The sequence below is a fragment of the Sapajus apella genome, unplaced genomic scaffold, assembly GCF_009761245.1.
Source record: "Sapajus apella isolate SASKATOON/1434 unplaced genomic scaffold, GSC_monkey_1.0 scaffold14, whole genome shotgun sequence".
Classification (NCBI taxonomy): Eukaryota; Metazoa; Chordata; class Mammalia; order Primates; family Cebidae; genus Sapajus; species Sapajus apella.
The window spans coordinates 12280786-12308530 of NW_022436954.1; the positions used below are offsets into that span (position 1 = coordinate 12280786).

The 27745-nt window shown below is 36.3% G+C and overlaps 1 protein-coding gene across 3 annotated transcripts in view; it reads right to left on the minus strand.

The window, feature by feature from the left end:
- The window catches only part of ZFP91 (ZFP91 zinc finger protein), a 44301-nt gene that overhangs the window by 7920 nt on the left and 8636 nt on the right, over positions 1-27745 (minus strand). The window contains exons 3-8 of one of the 3 annotated variants that reach the window (XM_032282120.1): positions 3394-3603; positions 3103-3139; positions 2376-2477; positions 1693-1827; positions 1097-1147; positions 584-662 (exon numbers count right to left, since the gene is read on the minus strand). In XM_032282120.1, the coding sequence (XP_032138011.1) occupies positions 584-662; positions 1097-1147; positions 1693-1827; positions 2376-2477; positions 3103-3139; positions 3394-3603 (614 nt within the window). Of the gene's footprint in view, positions 1-583; positions 663-1096; positions 1148-1692; positions 1828-2375; positions 2481-3102; positions 3140-3393; positions 3604-27745 lie in introns of all 3 variants that reach the window. The other 2 variants (XM_032282119.1, XM_032282121.1) reach the window with 2 other exon arrangements.

Consider the following 27745-nt stretch of genomic DNA (forward strand, 5'->3'; position numbering starts at 1 on the left):
AAGACTCTAAGAAAAGTCCTCTATTTGGGCTCAGATTCTTAGTCACTTAGAAGGTGGGACCTATAGGTCATAAGGGCTCTACCCTTATAAATGGATTTATATTATCACTGGAATGGATGTTACAAAAGCAAGTTCAGCCCATTCTTGCCCTTCCACCATGGGCTGACGGTTAAAAGGCCCTTGTGAGATGTGGGCACCATGCTCTGGGACTTTCCAGTATCCAGAATCACAGGCTTAATGTATGCTCTTCGTAAATTATCCAGTCTCCGGTACTCTATTATAGCAGCACAAATGGACTAACAGTGATTAACCCATTTATGCTGGAGGTTGCAAATGATTTTTCTGGAAAATCAGACCTTGGTGATGCTCTTGAGCAGTAGTATATAAATAACTTGCACAAGGTTAGTGTTCTAATAACAGAACACTAGGCATAAATGGGTTAACATCATTTTACATTTAAAAAGACTTTTCTTGACATTTCACGTCAATGATAAAGCCTACACAAGCCAACAAATTAAGGTCTCGTGATGTGAGAACACGTAATGGGATATTACCTGAAAGGCTCTTATATAACTTCACTAACCTGCAAATAGCGAGGGTGAGCAAGGACAGTTCCACATCCTTCCATCTCACAACGGACATACTGGATTGGAGGCTTTTTTCTATTATCAAAATGCAGAAGAAAAGTTAGCAAAAGAAAAGTGGCATTCTGCACAGTGGCCTTTGACTCAAACTGCTATAGGGAATAGTATATATAGTTTTACAGTAGGAAGCATTAAAATCTCTGAACTAGTACACAGATTGCATAGAATTTGTCTTAGAAGTAACCAATAATTACCAAATATTTGATAGAATTAAAAAGTAACACAAATAAACTAATAACCACACCCAAAAGGTAAAGTATTAAGATTTTTAGAAATTTCAAGATCTTAAAATGAAAATAAGAACATAATACTTGTACATCAAGGACATTAGTGAAGTTTTGGTGAAAGTTTTAAATAGTCATTCCTGAAGGATTATCATGAAGTGTAAATGTATGAGTAAAGTGCCTGGTACTGGAATAAGGTACACAACAGTAGGGGTAAAAATTCCTCACCTCCTTTTGGGTAAACGTGGACTTTTGTCATCTTTTCGTCTTCTTCCTCTCCTATAATTGAAGACAGAGTAATAGTAGACATATCCTGAATCAACACTTACAGAGTGAAGGCGGCTGAATACACACACACACACACACACACACACACACACGACCAAAGAACAAGTGGCAAAGGATAACCAAGAATACATAAAGTCAAAGACATCATCTGGCAACTCAAACAAGATTTTACTCTTAATTTCACTTTCAAATCAGTCTGCATCGTAGATTAAATATATGTCTTCCATAAACTATGCAATACTATGAAAGACTTAGATAAATCTCAATGTATTATTATAGAGTTGTTAACATGTATTATCTAAAAACTCTAAGAATATAAAATACATTCTCCTTGCAACAGAACTAAAAAACCTAAACATTTTTTACTAAGAGTCTCCAGTGAAACTGTCAGCTGCTTGAGGCCAAATTTTTTTTAAGTTAAAAAAATACATATTTTGAAGCATGCATGTCATTGTCCTTCCTCACACTCCCACCCTTTTTTCCACTTGTGGTTTCAAAATCTGTTAGATTTCCATTTTTAATAACTGCCTACTCACTTCCTCGGAGGTTCCTCATCCTCTCTAATTTCATTCTCCTCTTCTTTCACCTCCACTTCTACTTCCACTTTAATTTCCTTCTTCTCCTTCTCTTCTTTCACCTTCCCTGATTTTCTCCGTGGCTTTGGGGTTTCCCTGAAAATGGAAATGCATTTCAACACTAAACAAAAGATCCTTTCAAGGAAGACTATGACAACAAATTAAAGCTTAGAGTTATCATTTATTTCCTATAAAACTACAATCCTCAGTTCATGAAATGTGATTTCTTACCAATCATTCCTCACATGCATAGTAATAATCTAAATATATGCATATGATGCTCATGGAATGAACCCTCCCCGGACTAAAGATGCCTGTAAATCAAATCTCACTATAATTGTAAAGAGAAATGAGACAGTAAGTTAAAAAATTCTAAGTATTCAGGCAATTAATGATATCTGTTGAGATAAAAGATGTAGACTCATAAAAACTTGGATATAATCAAAATAAAGTTCTACAAATGGGAGAGAGGATTATACTGGGATATGATAAGATGTTAGACTTACAAAACAAGTGCATAATTAATTACGCATTTAAAATTAATTCTATACCCATTAGTTTGGCAACAGAAAAAATAAAAGCATTCAACAGTGCTTTCCTACTTCTATTTCACTGACGTGTCTGGAGTAAAATCTGAGACATGCCTTTCTAAGTGGGGTTTGTAGGTCTCATCTCTTGGATCATCTTTGAATGGTATCTCCTCTTCACTGATTAACATCTCTTCCTCCTCCTCCTCTTCCTCTTCACTACTAAAAATAAGTAAATAGAAATGAGACATTCTGGTTTTAAGAATCATATCTGAGGGGATTTTATTTGGTAATTAAGGGGTAGCCAAAAACTGAAAGTCATCCAGCATTTTCATCCTAATGACCTAACTGGACTGAAATCTGGCTGCTTTATCACAAAAAATAATAACTGAAACCAAAAATATATAAATCCTAGATATGCTATCATTTTATTAAATAAAGATAGGATGATAACAGCTCAATGGCATTAAAAGTTAAAAAACAACTGACTTTGCAATATTGTCTGGTGATCTGCTATATTGAAAGACCTATCAACAGATAAATCACAACTTAAGACAGAAGATTCTAATAAAATCTCAAAACCTTGGCCAGAACACCCGTTATTTCACATTAGTGCCTACCATGGAATAAGCCCAAACCTCAAGACATGATTTCTAAGTTGTATAACTAGATTACATGGTTTAAGTTCTAACCAAGATCAACATAGAATCTAAATACAGTATCAAAAATGCAAGTTATTTTCTCTTACAGCTCAAAGTCATTTAAACCGGAAGCAACTTCTGAATCATTTACTATGACTATGCTGTGTCCCCAAAGGTCTAAAAATGAAATTAATTTTTTTTACCTAATGCCACCTGGAGACTGATGCTCTTCTCCAACATCTAGAAAAATAAAGCCAAAACAAAATTTTATTTATGTAGATATGAGATATTTTCTCTCTGCAGTCAAGAAATGCAAATCAAATTATGGCATGGGGTAATTACACAAAAGTAGAATATCTGCAAATTGTTCAAAGAAATACTACCTACACCATCATACCTGTCCCTGACAGTTAAGCTGTTAAGACAAATGTTCAACACTACATTTAAAAAACAGCAACTAGTTAGTAAACAGCCATATTATAGTTGTGCTATACCATAATCAAGTTGGTCTGTATTTGGTTCTGACTTGCAGATGAGCTGCAATGAACCGGTCTTGGACCGAGAGCTTCGAGTGTTCTCTGTATCACGATGGCGAGAAACACATGTCCTACTACTACGCCAGCCCCGGCTAGGTCTAGATGCAGCAATGGAAACTTCCTGAGGGATGGCAGAATCTTCTTCTTCCTCTTTTTCTTCCTTGGGATCTAAATAAAAAGACATACCATTCTCTTTAAGTTTACAGTTAACCAATAACCATCCCCGTATATCTAATTGTAGATACAGTTACTTAGGGATAAATTAAATATTTTTAAAGGAAAAAAACTAAGAGTTTTACTGAAATAATAGAAAAAATGAGAGAAAAATTAGATAAAACTTACCTTTAATATCATCATGCTAAAGAAATTACTTCACGTTGCAAAGTAGTAGTTTTATGCTGCCTTATCTTCTAAAAATGCAATGCTAACCATGCAAAATACACTTAAGTAACTGGGTTCATGGAATTCTAGCTTTTAGATTTAAGTTAAAAAAAAAAAAAAAAAAAAAAAAAACCTAAATTAATTGGTCCCAAAAAGATGACCAGAACTAAAGAGGCACCAATAAGAAAGAACCATAGATCTAGATGTTATTTACAACCAAACAAGTCCATAACAAATTACTAAGGAGGAATTCCTAAACAGGAATGCTTTTCATCCTAATTGAGAGTTTTTCTTAGAACCACACCATAAATTTGAACTAATCTATACAGCAACTGCATGGTGAGGTCCAGCTCCGGTGCTATTCTGTTTTAGTTGTTCTATAAGACACTGTGTACAGGAGGACACACAAAATCTGCTATTGTTATCCTATATTTTGTCATGTTTTAAGAGTGAATGAAGTATGGTAGGTCATCCTCTCTTGAGCAGTTTAAGTAATAAAAAGTTAACATCAGAAACTGGCTTTCATACCTGAAATAATTACTTAGACCTATATAAAGGTAGTACATTAGAAGTGAGCCCATTTCAACAATAGAAGATTCTTTAATAAACGTAAAATGGGAAAAGCCCAATAATAAAACAAAATTTCTGGTCATAAGATACATATAAAAACCATTTTCCACATGGTAAAATCAACCATAAACAAAGTCTAACAACCCAATAGAAAAATAGGAACAAACAGAACGGGCACACAGTGGCTCATGCCTGTAATCCCAGCACCTTGGGAAGCTAAGGTGGGTAGATCACAAGGTCAGGAGTTTGAGACCAGCGTGGCCAATGTGGTGAAACCCTGTCTCTACTAAAAATACAAAAATTAGCTGGGTGTGATGGTGTGTACCTGTAATCCCAGCTACTGCTGAGGCTGAGGGAAGACAATCGCTTGAACCAGGGAGGCAGAGGTTGCAGTGAGCCAAGATTGTGCCACTGCACTCCAGCCTGTGCGACAGGCAAGACTCTGTCTCCAAAAAAAAAAAAAAGAAAACAGAAATAGGGACAAACAACAAAAGGTCAATCCACTCAGAACGAGAGAGACTCAAATGAAAACAATAGCATGACACCATTTTTCATCTATCATATTGGGGATCATCAAAATGTTTGACAACATACTATATTGGCAAGACTGTGGGAAAACAGGTACTCTAATACACAGATAAGGTATTAGAAAACCTCCATGAAGAACAATTGGACAACATACATCAAAATTATAAATATATATACCTTTCCAAATGAAGTTCAACTACTAGAAATTTATCCTACAAAATTGAAATTATATTTATAAAGGACTAATGTATAGCAGTGTTTTTAAGTAGTAGAAGAGTAGAAAACTAAACTTTCAAAGGGGGATTGGTTTCATCATTTATTTATTTGTGTATATATGTAAGATACATATCTCTCTTACATACTATAATAACACTTCTGGGAAGATATACAAGAAATTTAAGTACTTCTAGGGAAGAAATTCATAAATACTTCTAGGGAAGGTCCAAAAATATGTGTAGTAATTTCACCTCAAGTATATACCCTAGAAATACAAACTGGCACATGGAGGTTAACAATTCATAAGCGAAGAGCAGAAACAACGTAACCCTCTGTCAAAAGTAAAGTGCTTAAATAAACCATGATATCTTACTATAGTGGAATACTATATAGACGTATCTGTTAAAAATGATATGGAATTATCAGCAAAGATATTGTTAAATGTATAACAGACACAAAACTATATATAGTATGGCAACATTCTTGCTTAACATTAAAAAACTGGAGCAATGTGGTGACTGTAGGATATTTTAGCTTTACACTGTTTTGAAAGTTGCATGAGAATATACTGAAGTATGAAATTACTTTGAAACAGAGATAAATAGCAGTAAGACCAGTTCTAAACCGTCATAATTATTCAATCAGTTGTGCATTTTCTTGCAGCTGTCTTTTCAATTCATTATTGCATCACCCTCCTGTCTGAGCTATTTTAATAGAAAGAAGCTGATTCAAAATCACAAGGTTAGATAAGGACATCTAGATTTAGAAATTAGGTTTTAAGATTAATAATCAAGGACTTTTACATGTAGGTCATGATTACTTTTAAAAAAATTTCTTGAAAGAGAACAATTCAACACCACCTGTGAAGTATCACAACATTTAATAATAGAAACATCATTTTTTTCCTTAACCCAAATGTACTGAGTTGGACTCTGAACCCACTCCATAACCTCCTGTCCTCAACAAAGCTCTTTTCTTCTTCATGATGAAAGGATGGTATATCCACAACTTCTCATACTATGGATTTTACTCATTGGATAAATAATGCCAATTTGATTAAAAAAAAAAAAAAAAAAGCATAATAGCCTATCTTACAGAATACCACCACTCCTAGCGCCTAAAACTCTAAAAAACACACAAACCGTCAGAGAATGAGAGCAAAAATGTCCCTCCACAGAAATAAATACACACCATGAACAAAAACTGTCAGAGTCAACTTTGTGTAAACTCTGGACAATAAAGGTTATAAAAGCCAAGTGAGGGCACAGTGGCTCACGCCTGTAATCCCAGCACTTTGAGAGGCCAAGGTGGGCAGATCATGAGGTCAAGAGATCGAGACCATCCTGGCCAACATGGTGAAGCTCTGTCTCTACGAAAAATACAAAAATCAGCCGGGTGTGGTGGCATGTGCCTATGGTCCCAGCTACTTGGGAGGCTAAGGCGGAAGAATCGCTTGAACCCAGGAGGCAGAGGTTGCAGTGAGCCAAGACTGTACCACTGTGCTCCAGCCTGGTGACAGAGGCAAGACTCCGTCTCAAAAACAAAACAAAACAAAACAAAACAAAATTTGAGTGCTTTACGCACAAATCAGGGAAGAAAAAAAAAATCCAAGTGAGCAATGAATCAGGAAAAAGGTGAGCTAAGACATTTAAGGAAATCTCTGTCATATCGTTTGCTGAATATAAGCTGAAGGACCAGAGCCTTTAGAGACCACACAGACAGAAGTAGGAGCTAAACACTGGGTACTCATGGAAATAAAGATGGCAACAACAGAAAATGGTGATTACAGGGTGAGGGGTTGAAAAACTATTGGGTACTATGCTCAGTACCTGCGTGATGGAATCATTTGTACCCTAAATCTTATATCCTACAATATGCCCCAGTAACATACCTGCACATTTACCTCCTGAATCTAAAATAAAAGTCAAAAAAAAAAATGTTTAATGAGCTAAAGAAAATCAGAGCTAAAGAAATCACTGACAGGGTACTAAAGGAAATCAGAAGAAATGTGTCTCACAAATACAGAATATCAAGAGGCAGGGTACAGCGTCTCATGCCTGTAATCCCAGCACTTTTGGAGGCTGAGGCGGGCAGATCACCTGAAGGCAGGGGTTCAAGACCAGCCTGGCCAACATGGTGAAACCCCGTCTCTACTAAAAACACAAAAATTAGCTGGCTGTGGTGGCATGTGCCTGTAATCCCAGCTACTTGGGAGGCTGTGGCAGAAGAATCGCTTGAACCCAGGGGGCAGAGGTTGCAGGAGCTGAGATTACACCACTGCACTCCAGCATGAGCGACAAGAGCAAAACTCCGTCACAAAAAAAAAAAAAAAAAAAAAAAGGAACAAGAGAAAAACAATTCTGAAGCTGAGAAGTGTAATAACTAAATTCAACAATTCACTACAGGAATTGTACTGTGAATTGTACTTCAACAACTGACTTGAAAAGCAAGAATCAGTGAACTTTAAGATAGGTCAAAAGAGATGATCCAGTCTAAAGAATATAAAGAAAAAATAAAGGAAAATAAATAAAGCCTAAGAGATTGTTTAGACAACCACTAAGTATATCAATACATGCATAATAAGATTTGCAGAAGGGGAGAAGAAAATGAACAGAAAGAATATTTGAAGGACTGTTGGGGAAAAAGTCTATACAAACAAGTTTACCTAAGTCCAAGTAGGATAAATCAAGGACATCCATACCCAGACACATTATTATCAACTGGTAGAAAGACAAAGAACCATGAAAACAGCAAAAAAGTGACTCACTGTCAAGAAGCGTCTCATCAGCAACAAGGAATGCGCAACAAGATTAACAGCCTATTTCTCATGAGAAACCATGGAAGTCAGAAGGCAGTGTGATAACAAAGTGATGAAAGGGTGAAAAAAAAAATTGTCAAGCAAGAATCCTACAGCTGCCAAAACTATTCTTTAAGATATTACCAGAAAATCAAAAACAGCTTATCACTAGCAGATCTACCCTATAAAAAATGCTATCAGGAGTCCTCTAAGCTGAAAATTAAAGGACACTAGAGAGCACTCAAATCCATAAATTAGAAAACTGGTAGAGACAATTACAGAGGCAAATATGAAACAATATTATTGTACTTTTAATTTGTAACTCCTTTTTTCCCTATATGATTTGAGAGACAACTATATAAATTTATGTTAATGGGCATTTGACATCAAAACATACAATTTGCAACAATAACATAAATGAGGAGACACAGAATAGTACAGAGCCGAGATTTATTAACCACTGAAGCTAAATTGGCATTAATTTAAACTAGATAAAGTTTAAAGTATTAAATGCAACCCCCAGGTAACCACTAAGAAAATAAAAAATATACAGAAAATGTAAAGAGAAAGTGGTATACTACTATATATCTAAAACACAAAGAAGGAAATACAAAGAAAATAAAGATCAAACTAAAAGATATTAAGAGAGGTAGAAAACAAAGCAAAATGGCGGCCATTTGTATCAGTAATTTAAATGTACATAAACTGTGGAATTAAAAGGTACATATTAGCAAACTGTATTAACAAAAAATACAAGCAGTCTACAGTCTGTCTACAAGAAACTCACGTTAGACATGAGTGTCTAATCTTTGGGCTTCTCTGGGCCACACTGGAAGACGACTTGTCTTGGGCCACACATAAAATACATTAATGATAACTGATGAGATAAAAAATTTTAAAAATATCTCATAATATTTTAAGAAAGTTTACAAATTTGTGTTGGGACACATTCAAAGCCATCCTGGGCTGCATGCAGACTGCGGGCCATAAATTGGGTAAGTTTTCTTTAGATTTAAAGACACAAACTGGTTCAAAGTAAAACAATGGATTAAGATATGACATGCAAATAGTAAGCAAGAGAGAGCCGAAATAATTTATTAGTCTACCAGAGCTGCTGTACCCATCACAACAAACTGGGATGTCTTAAAACAACAGAAATACATTCTCCCATATTTCTGGAGCATAAAAGTTCAAAATCAATACAATAACAGATCATACTCCCTCTGAGACTCTGGGAAGAATCATTCCTTGCCTCTTCCTAGCTTTTGGTGGTGGGGAACAAGTTGGCTTATAGCTGCTAAATTCAATTCTATCTCCATCATCACATGGTGCTTCCTCCTGTCCTATGTGTGTCTCCGGCTTTTCTCTTATTCTTATAATGATATCAGTCATAGTGTATTAGGGCCCTTTCTAATACAGAACAACTCCATCATGACTTGATTACATCTGCAAAGACCCTATTTCCAAATAAGTTCACATTCACAGGTACTAAGGGCTAGGATCTCAATACATTTTTTGGGAAATAAAACTCAACCCACAGTCTACACCTTCCAGATCCCTAAAATTTATGTCCTTCCAGTGTGCAAAATACATTCACCGACACCCAACCTCCCAGAGCCTTAACCCATTCCAGTAACAAATCTAAATCCAAAACAATACCTAAAAATCATCAACTCAAAAGTTGTTAAATCTCATCATCTAGATCAGTTATGAGTGAGACTGGGAGTATGGTCCACTCTAAAGCAAAATTATTCTCCATTTGTGGAGCTGATTCCAAAAAAACAACGATGGGAGAGTTACAATTAGACATCTCAAGAAAACAGAAATGGGGATAAAAGGGTCAGGGGTCCCAAGTAAATCCAAAACCTAGCAAACAGCATTAGACTTTAAGCTCTAAGAATAAACCTTTGTGGATAATTATTTGTACTCTGAGCCCACTGGGGAAATAGCCCTGTCATCCTGGCCCCAGGAATTCTAATACACTCAGGACCCAGCATTTGTGGCCCTACCTTCAGCATCAAGTCTTCTTTCATTCCATTCCGTCTCTATCCCATTCAGTCCAGCCTGGCCGTGTTTCTGCTGCTACAAAGCTCTCAAAAACTTTGTCAATCTTTCATGAAATTTAGGGGGTCAAAGCCATCAAATGAAGGTCCTCCATAGATCTTTCCTGAAAAATTGCATCTCTATTCTGGGAACTGCTAAGATGGCTGACTGGATCCACATGCTATATAGCAAATCTCTTTAGAGAACAGCTATCCAGTCACACCCATGGTCCTGTCCCAGAATACACTATCTGGACAGAACAAAAAATTTCCAAATTATCAAGTGCTGGCTCCTTTTTGCTAAACAACTCATTCCTCATTTTATAGCTTTCCTCTGACATATTAGTATATAAGCAAGAAGAAACAAGGCTATATCTTCTACACATTGCCTGTAAATCTACTCAGCTAAATATCCAAGTTCATTGCTTACCTAATGATAGAACACAATTCAGTCAAGTTCTCTGCAACTTTATAAAAAGGATCACCTTTTCTCCACCTTCCAATAACATGTTCATCATTTCCTTTTAAGGCCTCACCAAAGTGCCTTTAACACTTGTATTTCTGTCAACCATCTCTTCTAGGCTGCTTTTTCTTTTCTTTTTCTTTCTTTTTTTTTATTTTGAGAATTTCACACTTGTTGTCCAGGCTGCAGTACAATGGTGCGATCTCGGCTCACTGCAATCTCTGCCTCCCAGATTCAAGCGATCCTTCTGCCTCAACCACCAGAGTAGCTGGGATTACAGGCATGTACCACACTTCAAAATACTCTAAGCCAATATCCATTACTCAATCTCAAAGCTATGCCAACATTTTAGGTATTTTTTATAGCCAACTTCCAATACCATACATAACTGAGTACTTTCCTAGAGCTACCGTAACACATTACCACAAAAGTCTATTTACTGCAAAGACCCTATCTCCCAATGTTCCATTCACAGGTACCTGAGTTAAGACTTCAACATCTTCTGAGAAAAGAAATTCAACTAATAAAGGTGGTCCTACGTATCAGGCAAAATACACTTCATTCAACAACTGTTACAAAACACAAAGAATGCTATACACTGATGAGAGGTTCAATCAATCTAGAAAATATATATAAACCTATACATAGCTAACATAGGCTCCTCTCCCTCTCCCCCGCCTTGAAATGTGTGTGTGTGTGTGTGTGTGTGGGTATACATACATATGACCAACACATAACATATATATATATTTACAGAATTGAAAAAATAGGTAATACCACAATCACAAAAATGGAGACATCAGTACCCCACTTTCAATAACAGAACCAAACACCAGTCAGAAGTTTGATAAGGAAAGAACTCAAGCAGTATTTAAAAAATTAGATATATAAGACATAGTATTAAAAAACAGACATATTGGGCCAGGCGCAGTGGCTCACACCTATAATCCCAGCACTTTGGGAGGCTGAGATGAGAGGATCACCTGAAGTCAGGAGTTTGAACCCAGCCTGGCCAATACGGCAAAACCCCATCTCTATTAAAAATACAAAAAGTAGTCGGGTGTGGTGGCATGCATCTGTAACCCCAGCTACTCGGGGAGGCTGAGGCAGAAGAATCACCTGAACCAAGGAGGCAGAGGTTGCAGTGAGCTGAGATCACACCACTTCACTCCAGCCAGGACAACAGAGTGGGACTCCACCTTGGGGCAGGGCCAGGAGGGGGCAGGACGGGACACAGACATATTGAAAAGTCTTAATAAATTCAAAATGGCTGCAGTCATATATAAAGTACATTCTCTGACCACAATGGAATGAAACTAGGAATCAGTATCAGGAGGAAAACTAGAAAACTCACAAATATGTGAAAATTAACACACGTTAAACAACCAACTGATCAAAAAATAAATCACAAGGAAAATACAAAATACTTAGAGATGACTGAAAATGAAAAAATATCCCAAAATTTAGGGAATGCAGTGAAAGCAGTTCTCAGAGGAAAATTTCTAGATATAAATGGCTACATTAAAATAGAAAAAAAAAATCACATGCCCAAATCAATAACCTAACATCATATTCATGAGAGCTAGGAAAAAAGGAACAGAGAAAACCCAAAGCTAGCAGAATAAAGTAAATAATTTGGTTCTTTACAAGACAACAAAATCAATAAACTTTTAGCCAAACTAAGAGAAGACCCAAATTACTGAAAACAGAAATGAAAGTGGAACAGTACCACTGAAATAAACATAAGAAAACACAATGAACAATAAGTATGCCAACAAATCAAATAACATAGATGAAATCAACAACTTCTTAAACACAAAAACAATTCAACAAGGCCGGGCGCGGTGGCTCAAGCCTGTAATCCCAGCACTTTGGGAGGCCGAGGCGGGTGGATCACGAGGTCAAGAGATCGAGACCATCCTGGTCAACATGGTGAAACCCCGTCTCTACTAAAAATACAAAAAATTAGCTGGGCATGACGGTGCGTGCCTGTAATCCCAGCTACTCAAGAGGCTGAGGCAGGAGAATTGCCTGAACCCAGGAGGCGGAGGTTGCGGTGAGCCGAGATCGCGCCATTGCACTCCAGCCTGGGTAACAAGAGTGAAACTCCGTCCCAAAAAAAAAAAAAAAAAACAATTCAACAAGAAATGGAAAAGGTGAACATACCTTTAACAAGTAGACAACTGAATCAGTAAATAAAAAGCTCCTAATAAAAGAGATAGAAGCCGCCAGATGGTTTCATTGTTGAATTCTACCACACATTTAAAGAATTAACTCCAATCTTTCTCAAACTCTTTTAAAAAATAGAAGATGGAACACTTCCCAACTCATCCAATAAAAAAAGCATTCTTCTGACACCAAAGCCAGACAAAGACATCACACACACACACACACACAAAAAAAAGCCAATATCCCTTGCAAACCAAATATAGCATCATATTAAGAAGATTAGACACTATGATCAATTGGGACAGGTCCCAGGATTATAAGGGTGGTTCAACATTAAAAAATATATATGTAATACGCCACATTAATAAAGAGAGGAAGAAGCACACCATCATTTCAATTGATGCAGAAAAGGAACCTGACAAAATTAAACTTTCATGACAAGACCACACAAAAACTGGGACTAGAACTGAACTTCCTTAACTTGACACAGAGCACCTACAAAAACCCGAGGGCTCACATCATACCCAGTGGCAAAAGACAAAACTTTCCTGCTAAGATCAGGAACAAGACAAGGATGCTCTCTTTTTTCACTTTCATTCAACACTGTACTGGAAGTTCTAGCCAAACAATTAGGCAAGAAAAAAAAGGGGACCCAAAGTGAAAAGGAAGCAGTAAAACTGTGTCTCTATTTGCAGATGAAAATACCTTCCATATAGAAAATTCTAAAGAAGTCACAAAAGAAAATTGTTAAAGGTAATACACAAATTCAGAGTGCCAGAATACAAGACCAACACATAAAATTCATTAATTATATTAGCAATGAACAAAAAGGAAATTAAGAAAACGATGACCTTTACAATGGAATAAAATAGTGAAATATTGTTAAGATGACAATACTCCGAAAATAAACCCACAGGTTAAATGTAATTCTTATCAAAACCCCAGCTTCCTTTTTGGTAGAAACTGACAATTTGATCGTGAAGTTCACAGGAAAATGCAAGGGATATAGACTAGCCAGAGCCATCTTGAAAACAGAGTTGGAAGATGCACTTTGTTCTTCTCAATTTTAAAAACTACAAAGCTTCAGTAATCGATACAACATGTCACCGATATAAAGCTAATAATTAAATCAGCTAACTGCATTAAAGGTCCAGATATAAATCTACACATCTATGGTCAACTAATTTTAAGAAGGTGGCTAAAGGTCATTCCATAGGAGAAAGCACAGTCTCGTCAACAAAATGGTGCTAAGAAAAATAAATATCCACATGCAAAGAATGAAGCTGTATTCCTTCTTCACATCATATATAAAAATTAACTCAAAATGGATCAAAGACCTAAACATAGGAGCTAGCACTAAAAATGCTTAGAAGTGAAGACAATCTACAGAATGGGAGGATATATTTCCAAGTCATGTATATGGCAAAAGTCTAATTATCTAAAATATATAAAGTTTTTCGATTTAACAAGAAAAAAACAACCCAATTAAAACATGGGCAAAGAATCTGAACAGATTATTATTTCTCCAGAGATACACAAATGGTCAATAAGTAAATGAAAAGATACTTAACATCGGTCATTAATAAAATGCAAATCAAAACCACATGATATTATCATTTCCCACATACTACGATGGCTACTAAAAATAATAAAAAAAGAAAATAAGAAGTGTTGGTGAGAAGGTAGAGAAACTTGGAACCATTGTATATTGCTGGTGGACATGTACAATGAGGCAGTTAATGAGAAAAACATTAGTTATGGAAAACCTAAGAAAAATGTTAAGAAAAACTTAAGACACAGAATTACCATATGATCCAGCATTTCACTTCTAGGTACATACACCAAAAATTGAAAACAGCTATTCAAAGAAACACTTATTACATATGAACATTCATAGAAGCAAAATTCTCAATAGCCAAATTTGGAAACGACCCAAATATCCATTAACCAGTGAATGTATGAACAAAATGTCATATACACATACAGTGAAACTTCTTATCCAGCCATAAAAAGAAATGAAGTATTAACACATTACAATATGAATGAACCTTAAAAGTATGCTATATGATCGATGCTAGAAACGAAAGCCACATATTACATGATTCTAACTATATAAAATATCCAGAATAGGTAAATCCACAGAGACAGAAAGTGAATTAATTTTTGTTGCAGCTGAACAGAGGGGAAGGGGAATAAAAACTGCTTTTAATGGGTACAGGGGTCTTCTTTGTTGGTAGTGATAAAAATGTTTAGGGCCAGGCGCGGTGGCTCAAGCCTGTAATCCCAGCACTGTGGGAGGCCGAGGCGGGTGGATCACGAGGTCAAGAGCTCGAGACCATATCCTGGTCAACATGGTGAAACCCCGTCTCTACTAAAAATACAAAAAATAGCTGGGCATGGTGGCGCGTGCCTGTAATCCCAGCGACTCAGGAGGCTGGGGCAGAATTGCCTGAACCCGGGAGGCGGAGGTTGCGGTGAGCCAAGATCACGCCATTGCACTCCAGCCTGGGTAACGAGTGAAACTCCGTCTTTAAAAAAAAAAAAAAAAAGTTTGGAACTAGATAGCAGTGATGGCTGTACAACACTGTAAACGTACTCAATGTCACCGAATTGCATGCTTTCAAACAATTTTTTATTACCATTTTGTTATGTGAATTTCACCTCAAAACACACAGGCGCACACAAAAGTACCGCTAGGTTTCTGGAATAGAAATTGACAGCTAAAGGAGAATCCATACATTAGCATAAACAATCATACACAGATAGGAAAAGAGCCAAGTTTCTTCTGTGTGGTACTTCAAAGACAATTTCCAGTTGTTTCTCACAAGAGCAGCTAAACTTGAGGAGGTTCCTTGATATGTAAACAATAAGAGAAAAAAGCCATACTAACTTAGGTAAAGGAAGACATCATGCTAGTCACTGCATGAACAACAGGCAGGCACAATGAACATAACTACAGTTAATTAACCCTTGAACAACATAGGTTTGAACTATATAGATCCACTCATATGCAGATTTTATTAAATATGTAAGAAAATTTTTTGGAGATTTGTGACAAATTGAAAAAACTTACAGATATACTGTGTAATTTAGAAATACTGAAAAATTAAGGTATGTCATGAATGTATAAACTTTATGTAGATGCCACTCTATCTGATGACATTACCATAAAATACACAATTATAAAAAGTTAAAATTCAACAAAACTTACAGTCACAAAGTCTTAAGACTATATATAGCGTCAAAGTCCAGAGAAATGTAAAGAAACATAAAGATGTAGTATTGAATAACTGCATAAAATTAACTCAGTACATACTATACTACTCTAATAATTTCATAGCTATCTCCTGTTGCTATTGCAGTGAGCTTAACTGTTTCAAGCATCTTCTTAAACTATTGCGAGGATAATAAACGTAACCCGAGTGAATTTAGTGTCACAATAAAAGTGATCTCTCTCAGTTAACTCATTTTTCACTAGGTTTAGAGCAATACCTGAAACCTTCAATAACACTATGGGACCCATGAGTTGCCACTAGTGATACTGGAAGTGCTCCCAAGAAAGCAGAGAAAAGTCATGGTATTACAAGAAAAAGTTGGAATGTTTGATAAGCATAGAAGGTTGAGGTGTATAGCTGCAGCTGCTTACCATTTTAAGATAAATGAATCCAACATAAAAACTACTGAAGAAAAGGAAATTTGTGAGGCCATCGCTGCACCGACAGTAGCAGGTCCAAAAATCTTGCAGGTTTTGCAAAATACTTTTATCTCACATTCAAAATGCAGCTTTTATGTGGGTACAGAATTGCCATAAGAAAGGCATACCTACAGACTCTAAGTCAAGTCATTATATGACCACTTAAAGCAAAAGAAAGGTGAAGAATTCAATGCCAGCAAAGAACGGTTTGATAATTTCAAAAAAAGATTTGGCTTTAAAAATGTCAAGAAAATAAAAGTAACTTCTACTCACTAAGAGGCGGCAGACAAGTTCCCAGACACCATTAAGAAAACCGTTGAGAAAGAGTATCTGCCTGAGTAAGTTTTTAATGCGAACTACCCTTGTCTGGAAAAAAAAAAGCCAGGAAGGACATTTATTAATAAGGAGGAGAAGCAAGCACAAGGATTTGCACAAGGACAGGCTAACTCCACTGTTTTGTGTAAAAGCAGTTAGGTTGATAATCAGGGCTGCCCTTATCTATAAAGCTACTAACTCTTGAGCCTTGAAGAGAAAAGCCAACAGTCTTTTGGTTGTACAACAAAAAAGCCAGGAAAACAAGAACTAATTTTCTAGATTGGTTCCACTGATGCTTTGTTCCTGAAGTGAGGAAGTACACCTTGTCAGTAAGGGACTGCCTTTTACAGTTCTTTTGATATTGGACAATGCCTCTGGCCACCTCATGAGTTTAACATCAAAGGTGTTGAAGTGGTCTACTTGCCCCGACAAACACAATGTCTCTGATTCACTTTCCAGATCAAGGGGTCATAAAAGCTTTAAGTCTCATTACATAATATTCTACGGAAAGGACTGTTAACTCTATGTGAGAAAATTCCAATAGAGAATATCATGAAAGTCAGGAAAGATCACATCGACGGTGCCAACATTGTTAAAGAAAATTTCTGCTGGAGAAAATTGTGTCCAAATGTTGTGCATGACTTCACAGGATTTATGGCAGAGCCAATCAATGAAATCATGAAAGACATTGTGAATATTAAAAAAAAAAAAAAAAAGTGGTGGCAGGGTGGTGGTGGTGGTGGTGGTGAAGAGTTTAAAAATATGCATCTTGGATAAATTCAAGTGCAGACACCACACAGGAGGAATTAACAGAAGATGACATGATGAAGATGAGTGCTTTTGAACAGGTGCCAGACGATGAGAAAGACAACATATAAGAAGCAATGTCAGAAAACAAACTAACATTTAAAACTTAGAAACTCTGGCAGAAAGGTTCCAACTATTCAAGATTGCTTTTGACTTCTTTTATGACAGGAACCCTTCTATGGTACCTGCCCTGAAACTAAAGCAAATGGTTAAAGTGTAGAAACATTTGTAAGAAACGAAAAAGCCAAAAAGAACTCAGGCAGAAACTGTATTTCTGTAAAGTTACACCAAGTGTTCCTGCCACTCCTTCTAACTCTGCCACACCTTATGTAAGAGTAATGCCTCTTCCTCCTCCTCCTCCATAGCCTACTCAACATGAAGAAGACAGGATGAAGACCTTAGAGACACTTAATGAAAAGTAAATATATTCTCTTCCTTATGGTTTTTAAAATAACATTTTTTCTCAAGCTTATCTTACTGTAAGAATACAGGATATAATACACATACAAAATATGAATTAGTTGACTTTATGTTATTGATGAAACTTGTGATCAGTAGTAGGCTATTAGTAAAGTTTTTGGGCAGTTAAATGCAGGTCTTTCTCTGTGAGGGGGAGTTGGGGCTCTAACCTCCATGTTGTTCAAGGGCCAACTGGACATTCTTGAAAGAAGGAGGTATGAAGTAAGAGCGGTTGATACTATGAATTGAGACAGTAAGAGATTAATACTAGGCCAGGCATGGTGGCTCAAGTCTATACCCTGCACTTTGGGAGGCAGAGGTGGGTAGATCACTTGAGGCCTGGAGTTCCAGACCAGCCTGGCCAACATGGAAAAACCCTCTCTCTACTAAAAATACAAAGATTAGCCAGGTGTGGTGATGTACACCAGTCCCAGCTACTCAGGAGGCCAAGACAAGAGAACTGCCCAGGAGGCGGAGGGAGCCATGAGTCGAGAGTGAGTAGAGATCACATCACTACACTTCAGCCTGGGCAAGAGTACAACCTCATCTCAAAACAAACAAACAAACAAACAAACAAAAAAAAAAAAAAAAAAAAAAGAGAGAGAGAGATTGATACTACTGGCAGGAATGTTTTCTTCCAATTCTTCTAGATAGCAAACAATGAAATATGTATGATTCATCTCAATCCTACAGCCAGAGATAACTACTAAAACAAGCCGAACCATCAAATTCCAAAAGATGAGAGCCACTTGGTCACAAAATGTTTTAAGTTAGAAGGGCCATTCTAACATAATCAATGCTACTGTCTTACCGTAGGGTGAAAGAGGGTAAGGTTGGTTGATAAGTTGGGAAGATACTAAAGATAAAGGTCTTCACAACTCTCTTTAAATATTTAAATTTCTTCTGGGCAACTAACAAATCCTAAATATTAACTGCCAGGTAATATTTTTTTTTTCATTTCTCAAAAATCAGTTACCATAACCCTGTCAAGTATTTATTATTCTTATCTTTAAGATAAAAAACCAAGTAACTGACTTTCCAAAGCTCACATATTAAAAGTTGTGGAAGGAAATGAACACAGGTATATCTAAGTCCAAAGTCTGTATTCTTTCTACTATACCACACCTAACCATATAAAAGAGAAACAGGAAAGCACCAGTGCAAGGGCTCAATCCAGATTTGGCTCATTTCCACCCAGCCTTGGATTCAAGTGCCAAGAGGGCCCCACTTATATAACGTACTAACCCGAAAGACCTATAAGAATTATTCCATGAGTCAATTTTTAATCTAAAGCCAAATACTATATTTCCTTATGTTTCAAAATAAAACTAGAGAAATTTTATTGTGATTAAAAACCGGAAATAAATGAGATTTTAAAATTATATTTAAGAAATTAAAGAATGTTTACATTCCAAAATGGTTTACTCATTTTCAAATCAGCATCGTCTATTAATACTTAGATTTTTCTTTCTTATTCTAGTCATCTCTCACTGTTACTCCATCTACGTATGGTTTTTCCTGGGTTACCAATTTCAAAGCAGACATCAGCCACTGGTGCACTGACAGAAAGGATAATGTTAGGCTTTCACAGAATTTCTGCAGATATTAAAAGTTTAGAGCAAAAAAAAAAAAATTGAATCACAAAGTAGTGTCATTATTCAAAGTAGCAGCACTAAGTGAATTAGTTCTCCCTCTTAAAAACATTAAGACTTTGCTCAGACATAAGTTTGAGAAGGTGAAAGAATGGTTTCTCTGAAAGCACAGCTCTTAAAACTAGCACTCATTAACTTAATGATCTCTATATCTAAGAATTAGCTCAACATTTAAGTTTAAATAAATATGGATGAACTCTGAAAAATAAATAAGTGGTAACTAGCTGACAGAGAAGGCGGGTGAGAAACAAGAGTACATGTATATGTCTCAAGAACTGAAAGAAAGATAAATATGACTGGAGCAGAGAAAACATGACAAAACCCATCATTTATAATGCTGAGGAGGCAGAAAAAAGTCTAACAAGGTCCTTCCAGAATCCTGGTTTTGGATCTTATTCTAATAGCCATAGAAAGAGTTTAAACAGAAAGGTGACATGATCAGATTTACATTTTTAACGTTCATGTTGGTCGTAGGCTAGACAATGAGCTAGGCAGAGGCAAGAGTAGATGCTAGGTGACCAGTTAAAAACCTACTGCAGTAGGCCAGGCAACAGATAATAATAGCTTTAAAGAGGGTAATACCACTGAGTATAGAAAGAATTACAGATACAAGAAATAGGAAATAGACCAGACAGGACTACAGAGTGACTTAACAGGGATAGAGGGAGATGCCAAGGATTTGGGATTCTAGATTTCTGACTTGAACAATTGGACTAATGATGAAAACACAGAAAAAGATCAGGGTTTTTTGTTCCTTGTTTTGAAGAGACACTAGGGAGAAAATATGTTCTGCTTTGACTAAGTCTGAGATTACTGCTGAGTAAAACATTAACAGGCCTGAAGTTCAAAGGAAAGAGTGGGCTACAAACATAAAACTGGGAATTGTCAGCACATAAAAAGAAACTATTATCATCTAGATTTAGCTTGGTTCATATAAAATGGATCATTTTCAATATTTATGAAATGTGTTGTTTTTGGCTATCCCCAACATTTGGCTTGCTCATTGATTTCTCTCTTCCAGCAGCAGTTTTGTATTACAAAATAAAACAACCACAGTACAATCTTGTTCTGTTAATATCACTTTTTCTGGGGCATGAAAGACATATACAAGTGTAGCACCAATGTTTAGGACATGTTTAAGAAAAGGTAAGAGCAGAGCCGCCTGCGAAAACAGAAAAGTTCAGAGATTTGGAGAAAAGAAAATATTACAGGAAGAAATTTGGGGGTCTACCTAAAGAAAACTGAGCAACAAGGCTAGAAGAGTATAATTCATCAACTTTGTAGAGACCTTGTATCCAAGCCTAAGAAATTTGAAGTTAGTGGAGAATCTCTAAAAGAATACAAATTACATGACTTGATCTCAAGACTGCGTGACTGCTGAGTGTGGTGGCTCACGTCTGCAATCCCAATACTCTGAGAAGCTAAGACAGGAGGATCACTAGAGCCCAGGAGTTCAAGACCAGCCTGGGCAACACAGCGAAATCCTGTCTCTACCGAAAAAACAAAAAACAAAACAAAACAAAACAAAAAACCCACTGGTTGTGACATGACTATATTCCTAGCAATTTGGGAGGCTGAGGTGGGAGGATCACTTGAGCCCAGGAAGTAGAGGCTGCAGTGAACTATGATCATGCTTCTGCACTCTGGCCTGGACAACCAAGTGAGACCCTGTATCAAAAAAAGGAAAATGAACAAACAAAGACTGCATGAATGATTGGTAAGAAAGGGGAGGTGGTTTGAGACATGCAAATTAAGGAGACCAGCTGGAATATAACTGTAGTAGTACACAGCTAATACCAATAAAGGCTTTACCTAAATGCTGTAATGAAATAAGGTTTATAAGGTTCAAGTGGAGTGGGAACAAAACAGGCAGACTTTGATCATGGTAAGATGTAGAGATAAGAGATTTCATGTATTGCTTGGCTTCTGCTTTTAGCATTCCATTAAAATAGCTGTTGTTAAAGTTCCCAGTGTCTTCCATGTACAGTGTGACATTTTGTTTAAGGATGGACTCCTATACGATGGTCATTTGGTTAAGATTACAATGGAGCTGAAAAATTCCTATCGCCTAGTGATGCTATAATGCAACACATTACTAACCTGCGTGGTGATGCTGGTGCAAACAAGCCTACTGCACTGCCAGTATAATATAAAAATACAGCACATACAATTATACAGAATACCTAATACTTAATAACTAGGTTATGGTTTACATATTTATTACACATTTTATCATTTAGAATGTAATACTTCTACTTATTAAACTGTAAAATAGCCTCAGGCACATCCTTCAGAAGATATTTCAAAAGAATGCACTGTTACCATAGGAACACAGATGACAGCTCCATGTGTGTTACCGCCCTAAAAACCAATGAGACAAGATATGGAGGTTGAAGAGTTGAAGACAGTGATATTTATGATCTTGATCCTGTGTAGGTCTAGGCTAATGTGTGTTATGTCTCAGTTTTTAACAAAAAAAGTTTAAAAGGTAAAAACAAAATTAAAAATAAAATAGGTTTATAGAATAAGGATAAAAGACAGTATTTTTATATAGCTGTGTTTGCAAGTGTACAGGCAAAATGATTTTTAAAAACTTAAAAGTTTATTAAGTAAAAAGTTATAATAAGCTGAGATTTATTACAGAAGAGAGAAAAATATCTGTGTATAAATTTATTGTAGCCTAAGTATGCACTGTTCATAAAGGGACCCATGCAGTTGCATTGCCTGCTAGCACTGAGCATCTGGTGGCTGCTGCGGACAGATGGATAAATTTAATAAGAGTTTCATTCAAAACAATGGAATGTATCAACTCACCAACTTAGTAACTGAGAAATATATAATACATTATTATTAACTGTGGTCATCAGGCAGTGTGATTTAGTTTGGATGTCTGTCCTCTCCAAATCTCCTGTTGAAATGTGATCCCAACATTGGATGTGGGGCCTAGCAGGAGGTGTTTGCATAATCAAGGTAGATCACTCATGAATGGCTTGGTGCCATCCCTGTGGTAATAGGTGAGTTGTCTATTGGTTCATGTGAGACCTGGTTGTTTAAGAGCCTAGCCCCTCGTCTCTTCTCTCTTGCTCTGGCTCTGTGACACACCTGCTTTCCACCTACACCTTCTACCATGAGCAAAAGCTTCTGAAGGCCTCTCTAGAAGTATACCCAATGCTGGCCATGCTTGTACAGCCTGCAGAACTATGAGTCAGATAAAACTCTTTTCTTTATAAATCACTCAGTCTCACGTATTCCTTTCTAGTAACTCAAAAGAGACTAATACACAGTGCAACAGATCACTGCAACCTACTCTCCCAATTTAATTGAAAGTTTGTATGTACCTTTTCATCTCCATCTCCTCTTTTCTCATTCCGCCTCCTAACCCCCCAGCCTCCAGTAACGTTTCTATGAGACACTTATTTAGATTACACATATAAGCGAAACCATACAGTGTATCTTTCTGTGCTCGGTTCATTTCATTTGGCATAATGTCCTCTGGTTCCATCCATGTTGTCAGGAATGACAGAATTTCCTTCTTTTTAAAGATCATGTATTTGATACCTTAGAACATCCGGCCAAAGTAATGATATAATGAAATTAGCTGGTTGCTCCTAATTAGAAAACACAAAGTGGATAAAGAAAAGAATGTGTGGGCCAGGTGCAGTGGGTCACACCTGTAATCCCAGCACTTTGGGAGGCCAAGGCAGGCGGGATCACCTGATGTCAGGAGTTCAAGACCAGCCTGGCTAACATGGTGAAACCCCGTCTCTACTAAAAAAACTACAAAAAATTAGCTGGCTGTGGTGGTGCGCATCTATAATCCCAGCTACTCAGGAGGCTGAGGCAGGAGAATCACTTGAACCTGGGAAGCAGAAGTTGCAGTGAGCCAAGATCCCATCACTGCACTCCAGGCTGGGCAACAAGATGTGAAACTCCCTCTCAAAGAAAATAAAAAAGGAAAACAATGTGCTCAGGGATTCAAATACCCAGCTCAAGCACCACAAAAATGACCTCACCATTTCTATGTCTTCCCTGAAAATACTACTATAGTTGCAAATCTAAGATTGCTGAAAACCAAATCCAGAGTGAGTTGTACCAAGGCTGACCTGGCTATAGCCACTGTTAAGTGCCCAGTGTGCCAGCAACAGAGACCAACACCAAGTCCCTGATATAGCACCATTCCCTGGGGTGATCAGCCAGCTCATCTGGGATAAGGTTCACTACAATGGACCACTTCCACCATGGAAGTGGCAATGCTTTGTCCTTACTGGAATAGACTCTGGATACAAATATGTCTTGCCTGCATGCAATGCTTCCTATATATAAACATAAACTGTAAGTCTGAATCCATTTACATAAAATGCCCAGAAAAAAACAAATCTATACAGACAGAAAGTAATCACTAGTTGCCTAGGGTGGAGGGTAAGAATAAGGATTAACTATAAACAGACATGAAGGACATAATTAGGGTGAAGAAAAAGTTCTAAAACTGTATTGTGATGATAGGTGTGCAATTCATAAAATGTACCCAGATCAATAAATTGCACATTTGAAATGCATGAATTTTAGAATATGTAAATTATACCCCAATAACATTTTATTTTAAAAATATGCATCACAGTACTAGTCATAAAGACTAATAACTGAAAACTACCCAAATGTCCATCAACAATAAACTGTAGTATATTCCCACAACGGAACACTATACAGCAACTAAAATTAACCATCTACCATCTATGACAAACACAACACTTATCACAAAATGACGACCAAAATAAATCAGATACAAAAGAGTGCCTACTGTATTATTCCATTTACGTAAAATTTAAAAATTGGCAAAACTAATTTCTGCTATTTAAAGTCAAAATGGTGGTTACACATGGAGGTGGTTAACTTGAAGGGGCATAAAGGTGTTTCCAAAACACCGATTATGTTTTCTTTCTTCAGCTCAGTAATGGTTACATGATTGGGCACCCCTTGGGAATAGTCACAGTCTGCTCACTTATAATACGTGCATTTCTGTATATGTATAGTATATTTTAATAGAATTTCTCTAAAAATCACCTGTAATCTCAGGAAAACAAAAACAAAAACAAGTATCAAATGCCCTTTAGTTAGGTAATGGTTAAATAATGGAATATAAATGTATAGCAGTCATGGCTGCATACCCACAACGCATCCAGTCACCTCTTCTTTCTTAAAAAATCAATCCCACTCTTAAACACAGTGAGAATCCCGATTAATCTAAGCTAATAGCATCAAAAAATATTAAATACTTGGGGATAAAGACCTGTACACTGAAAAGTATAAAAACACTGCTGAGTGAAATTAAAGACCTAAGTAATGGAGAAATATATCTTGTTTATGGGGTTGTAAATACTAACATCAATTTTTGGTTTTATAACTTCAATTTCTACTGTTTGTTGCTAATATATAAAAATACAATTGATTTTTGTTAAACTATCTTTTATACTATGGGGATGGTTTCAAGACGCCTTGCAGTTAATGCCTTCAGCATTGTAGAACACTGCCCTGCAACCACCATAATACAAAACAAGTCTGAACTGAATGACCAATGAGGAGGGGGGAACGCCCCAACCTACAAATAATAAATTGCTGCGTTTTAAGTCAGTAAGTTTTTAAATGGTTTTGTTATAAAGCTAAAGAAGTCTTTGCCTGGATAGCATTAGATTAATCTGGCTGGTTTAAATTCAGAGAAGCGTCTTCCTTCTTGAACTTAAGAGTTGGCGGCAATTCCTTTTTGTCAGAAATTCTTATCCACTCAGGGTCATCTCAAAGTGAGGATTGGTTATGCCCTCACATAGAGACAAGTCTCTCTTAAAGGCTTTGGATTTATACTGGCTGAATATGGGTTTCCCCACCAAGGATTTTAAGTTTCTTCTGCTTCAGTTTTCTTCTATCAAGGCATTCTGCTCTAACTCTCAAGTGGTCTTGGCAAGAAAAGGGATCTCGATGTAAAATAACAAATATAACAGAATAAGCTTATAACTGTGTCGAAGATGGCTTTACGTTGAACTGTAATAGACAAATATTGTAAAGTTATGACTCATTTACCTGATAGACAATCACAAAACTAAAAGCTGATGATCAAGGTTTTTTAAGCCTACATCACAATCCACATATATGATAAATGACATGTATCTATTTGTAGGAAATTAACAATACAAAAGGAAGAACCAAAGGAGGTGTGGATGTCTGAACTAGAAAAATGAATTAAAGGTTCTGGGCCATATCCAACATAGAACAAGATGTCTGAGTAAATCACTCTCATGCTAAGACAAATAATTTAGTTACTGCTACCTTAAGATAAAGGATCAGAAGAAAAGGACAAATAAAAATGCTTATCTAATGTATTTAGCCTCTGAGGCTTGAATATTATTATAATACTATCAGAAACTTGAGTTTCTGAAACCTAACTGAACTATTCTGTGTATTTCTATCATTAGCTGCCCTTTGTTTTCCATAAATAATTAGTAAAGTCAGCTTTCAAATATTAGCTAATCTCAGTTTGTTGTTGTTGATGTTTTTAACTTATATTTAAATTTAGAACAGTATCATTTAATTTGTACAGGAGCATATTTCAGTTAAAACTAACAGGCCGGAGCAATGGCTCATGCCTATAAATTCCAGCACTTTGGGAGGCCAAGGCAAGAGGACTGCTTGAGCCCAGGAGTTCCAGACAAGACTAGGCAACACAATGAGACCTTGTCTTTACAAAAAAAATTAAAAACGATTAGCTGGGCATGGTGGCACATTTCTGTAGTCCCAGCTACTTGGGAGGCTGAGGCAGGAGGACGGCTTGATCCCAGGAGATTAATACAGCAGTGAGCCATGATCATACCACTGCACTCCAGCCTGGGTAACAGAGTGATTCCCTGTCTCAAAAACAAACAACAAAAAATCTAAAAGCCTATCTGAGGGTTAAGACCGGGGTTATACACACCCTTTCTCACCTACAGATTTTCCTTCCAGAACTCTTTTCTACTCAAAATCTGCAAGATTTTATTTTGACTAAAAAACCTGGGTCATTAGCAAGAAGATTTAAAATCTTTCAAGAAAGAATTGTGAAGACAATGTTCTCAGTATATCCTCCTATCTGCCTTTTGTATACAATGGTAAGAATCACAAAAGTTAGATTTTCTCACTGGACTGGGAAAAAAAGCATAAAAATGTGTCTTCTATATTTTAAGAAATAATAAAAATATTCTTTAAACTAGAAAGAAAGAAAAACCAACAAAAAAGTATACTATAAAAGAGACCTATAAGTAAAGGAAGTAGAAACAGTCAATGTTATGTTGGGGTTGCAAGCTGACAAGAGGCCAAGATGAACAGGATGCAAGAGACTGATTTGAAAGGATAAGATAATCAAAGACATTTCAATACAGGTAAAATAAAACTGTGGAAATCTATGAAAACTGTTAATAATAAATTAATTCTAATTTTAAAAAACGGAGCACAGAGGCATAATCTATAAATTAGACTAAATCAATGTAAGAAAAAAAACTGAAGATGTCATCCAGATAGGAGGAAAAAAAAATAATATTTTAGTAATAATTCTAGATAGTGTGCTGATTATGATAAACTAGATAAGGTGAATACTTAACAGTTAAGCTCCAAATAATCTAAGTAAATGCCTAGATCTGTTATGAATTTGATGACTTTTTTTCTTTTCCTCTGACTACACGTAAGTCAGAAGCTCTCAGTAATCACTGTCAAGCATCACTATTTCAGAAGAGCAACTGAAAAGAGTAAAATGATTTTGAATAAAAGTTTGAAGTCCAGAGTTTTACACAATCAAATTTTCAAGCATACAGTATTTCCAAGTATGTTTTCCATTAAACTCCAGTTTTATGAAATGTTCTTTAAAAAGGGGGTCTTATAAGTCAAATAGGTTCAGTAATCACTGCAAAATTGTTGGTATTTACACTGCACATAACTCAAAAACCAGAGTTTCTAAAAAGTTCTGCCATTAATAACCTATCTAATAATGACTTAAGCACTGCCCACATCCACTTGATTCTGCAGCATTTACTATCATTCCATTAAACATTTAAGAAATATTTTAATAAATATTAAGGTATTCCAGTCTCCATTTTTATGATGTTTTATCTTGATGGCAGTTTTAACTATTATTCATTATTAAGGACACAAGGGATGGGAGAAAAAAACAATTAGGCTTCACAATATATCTAGTCAAAG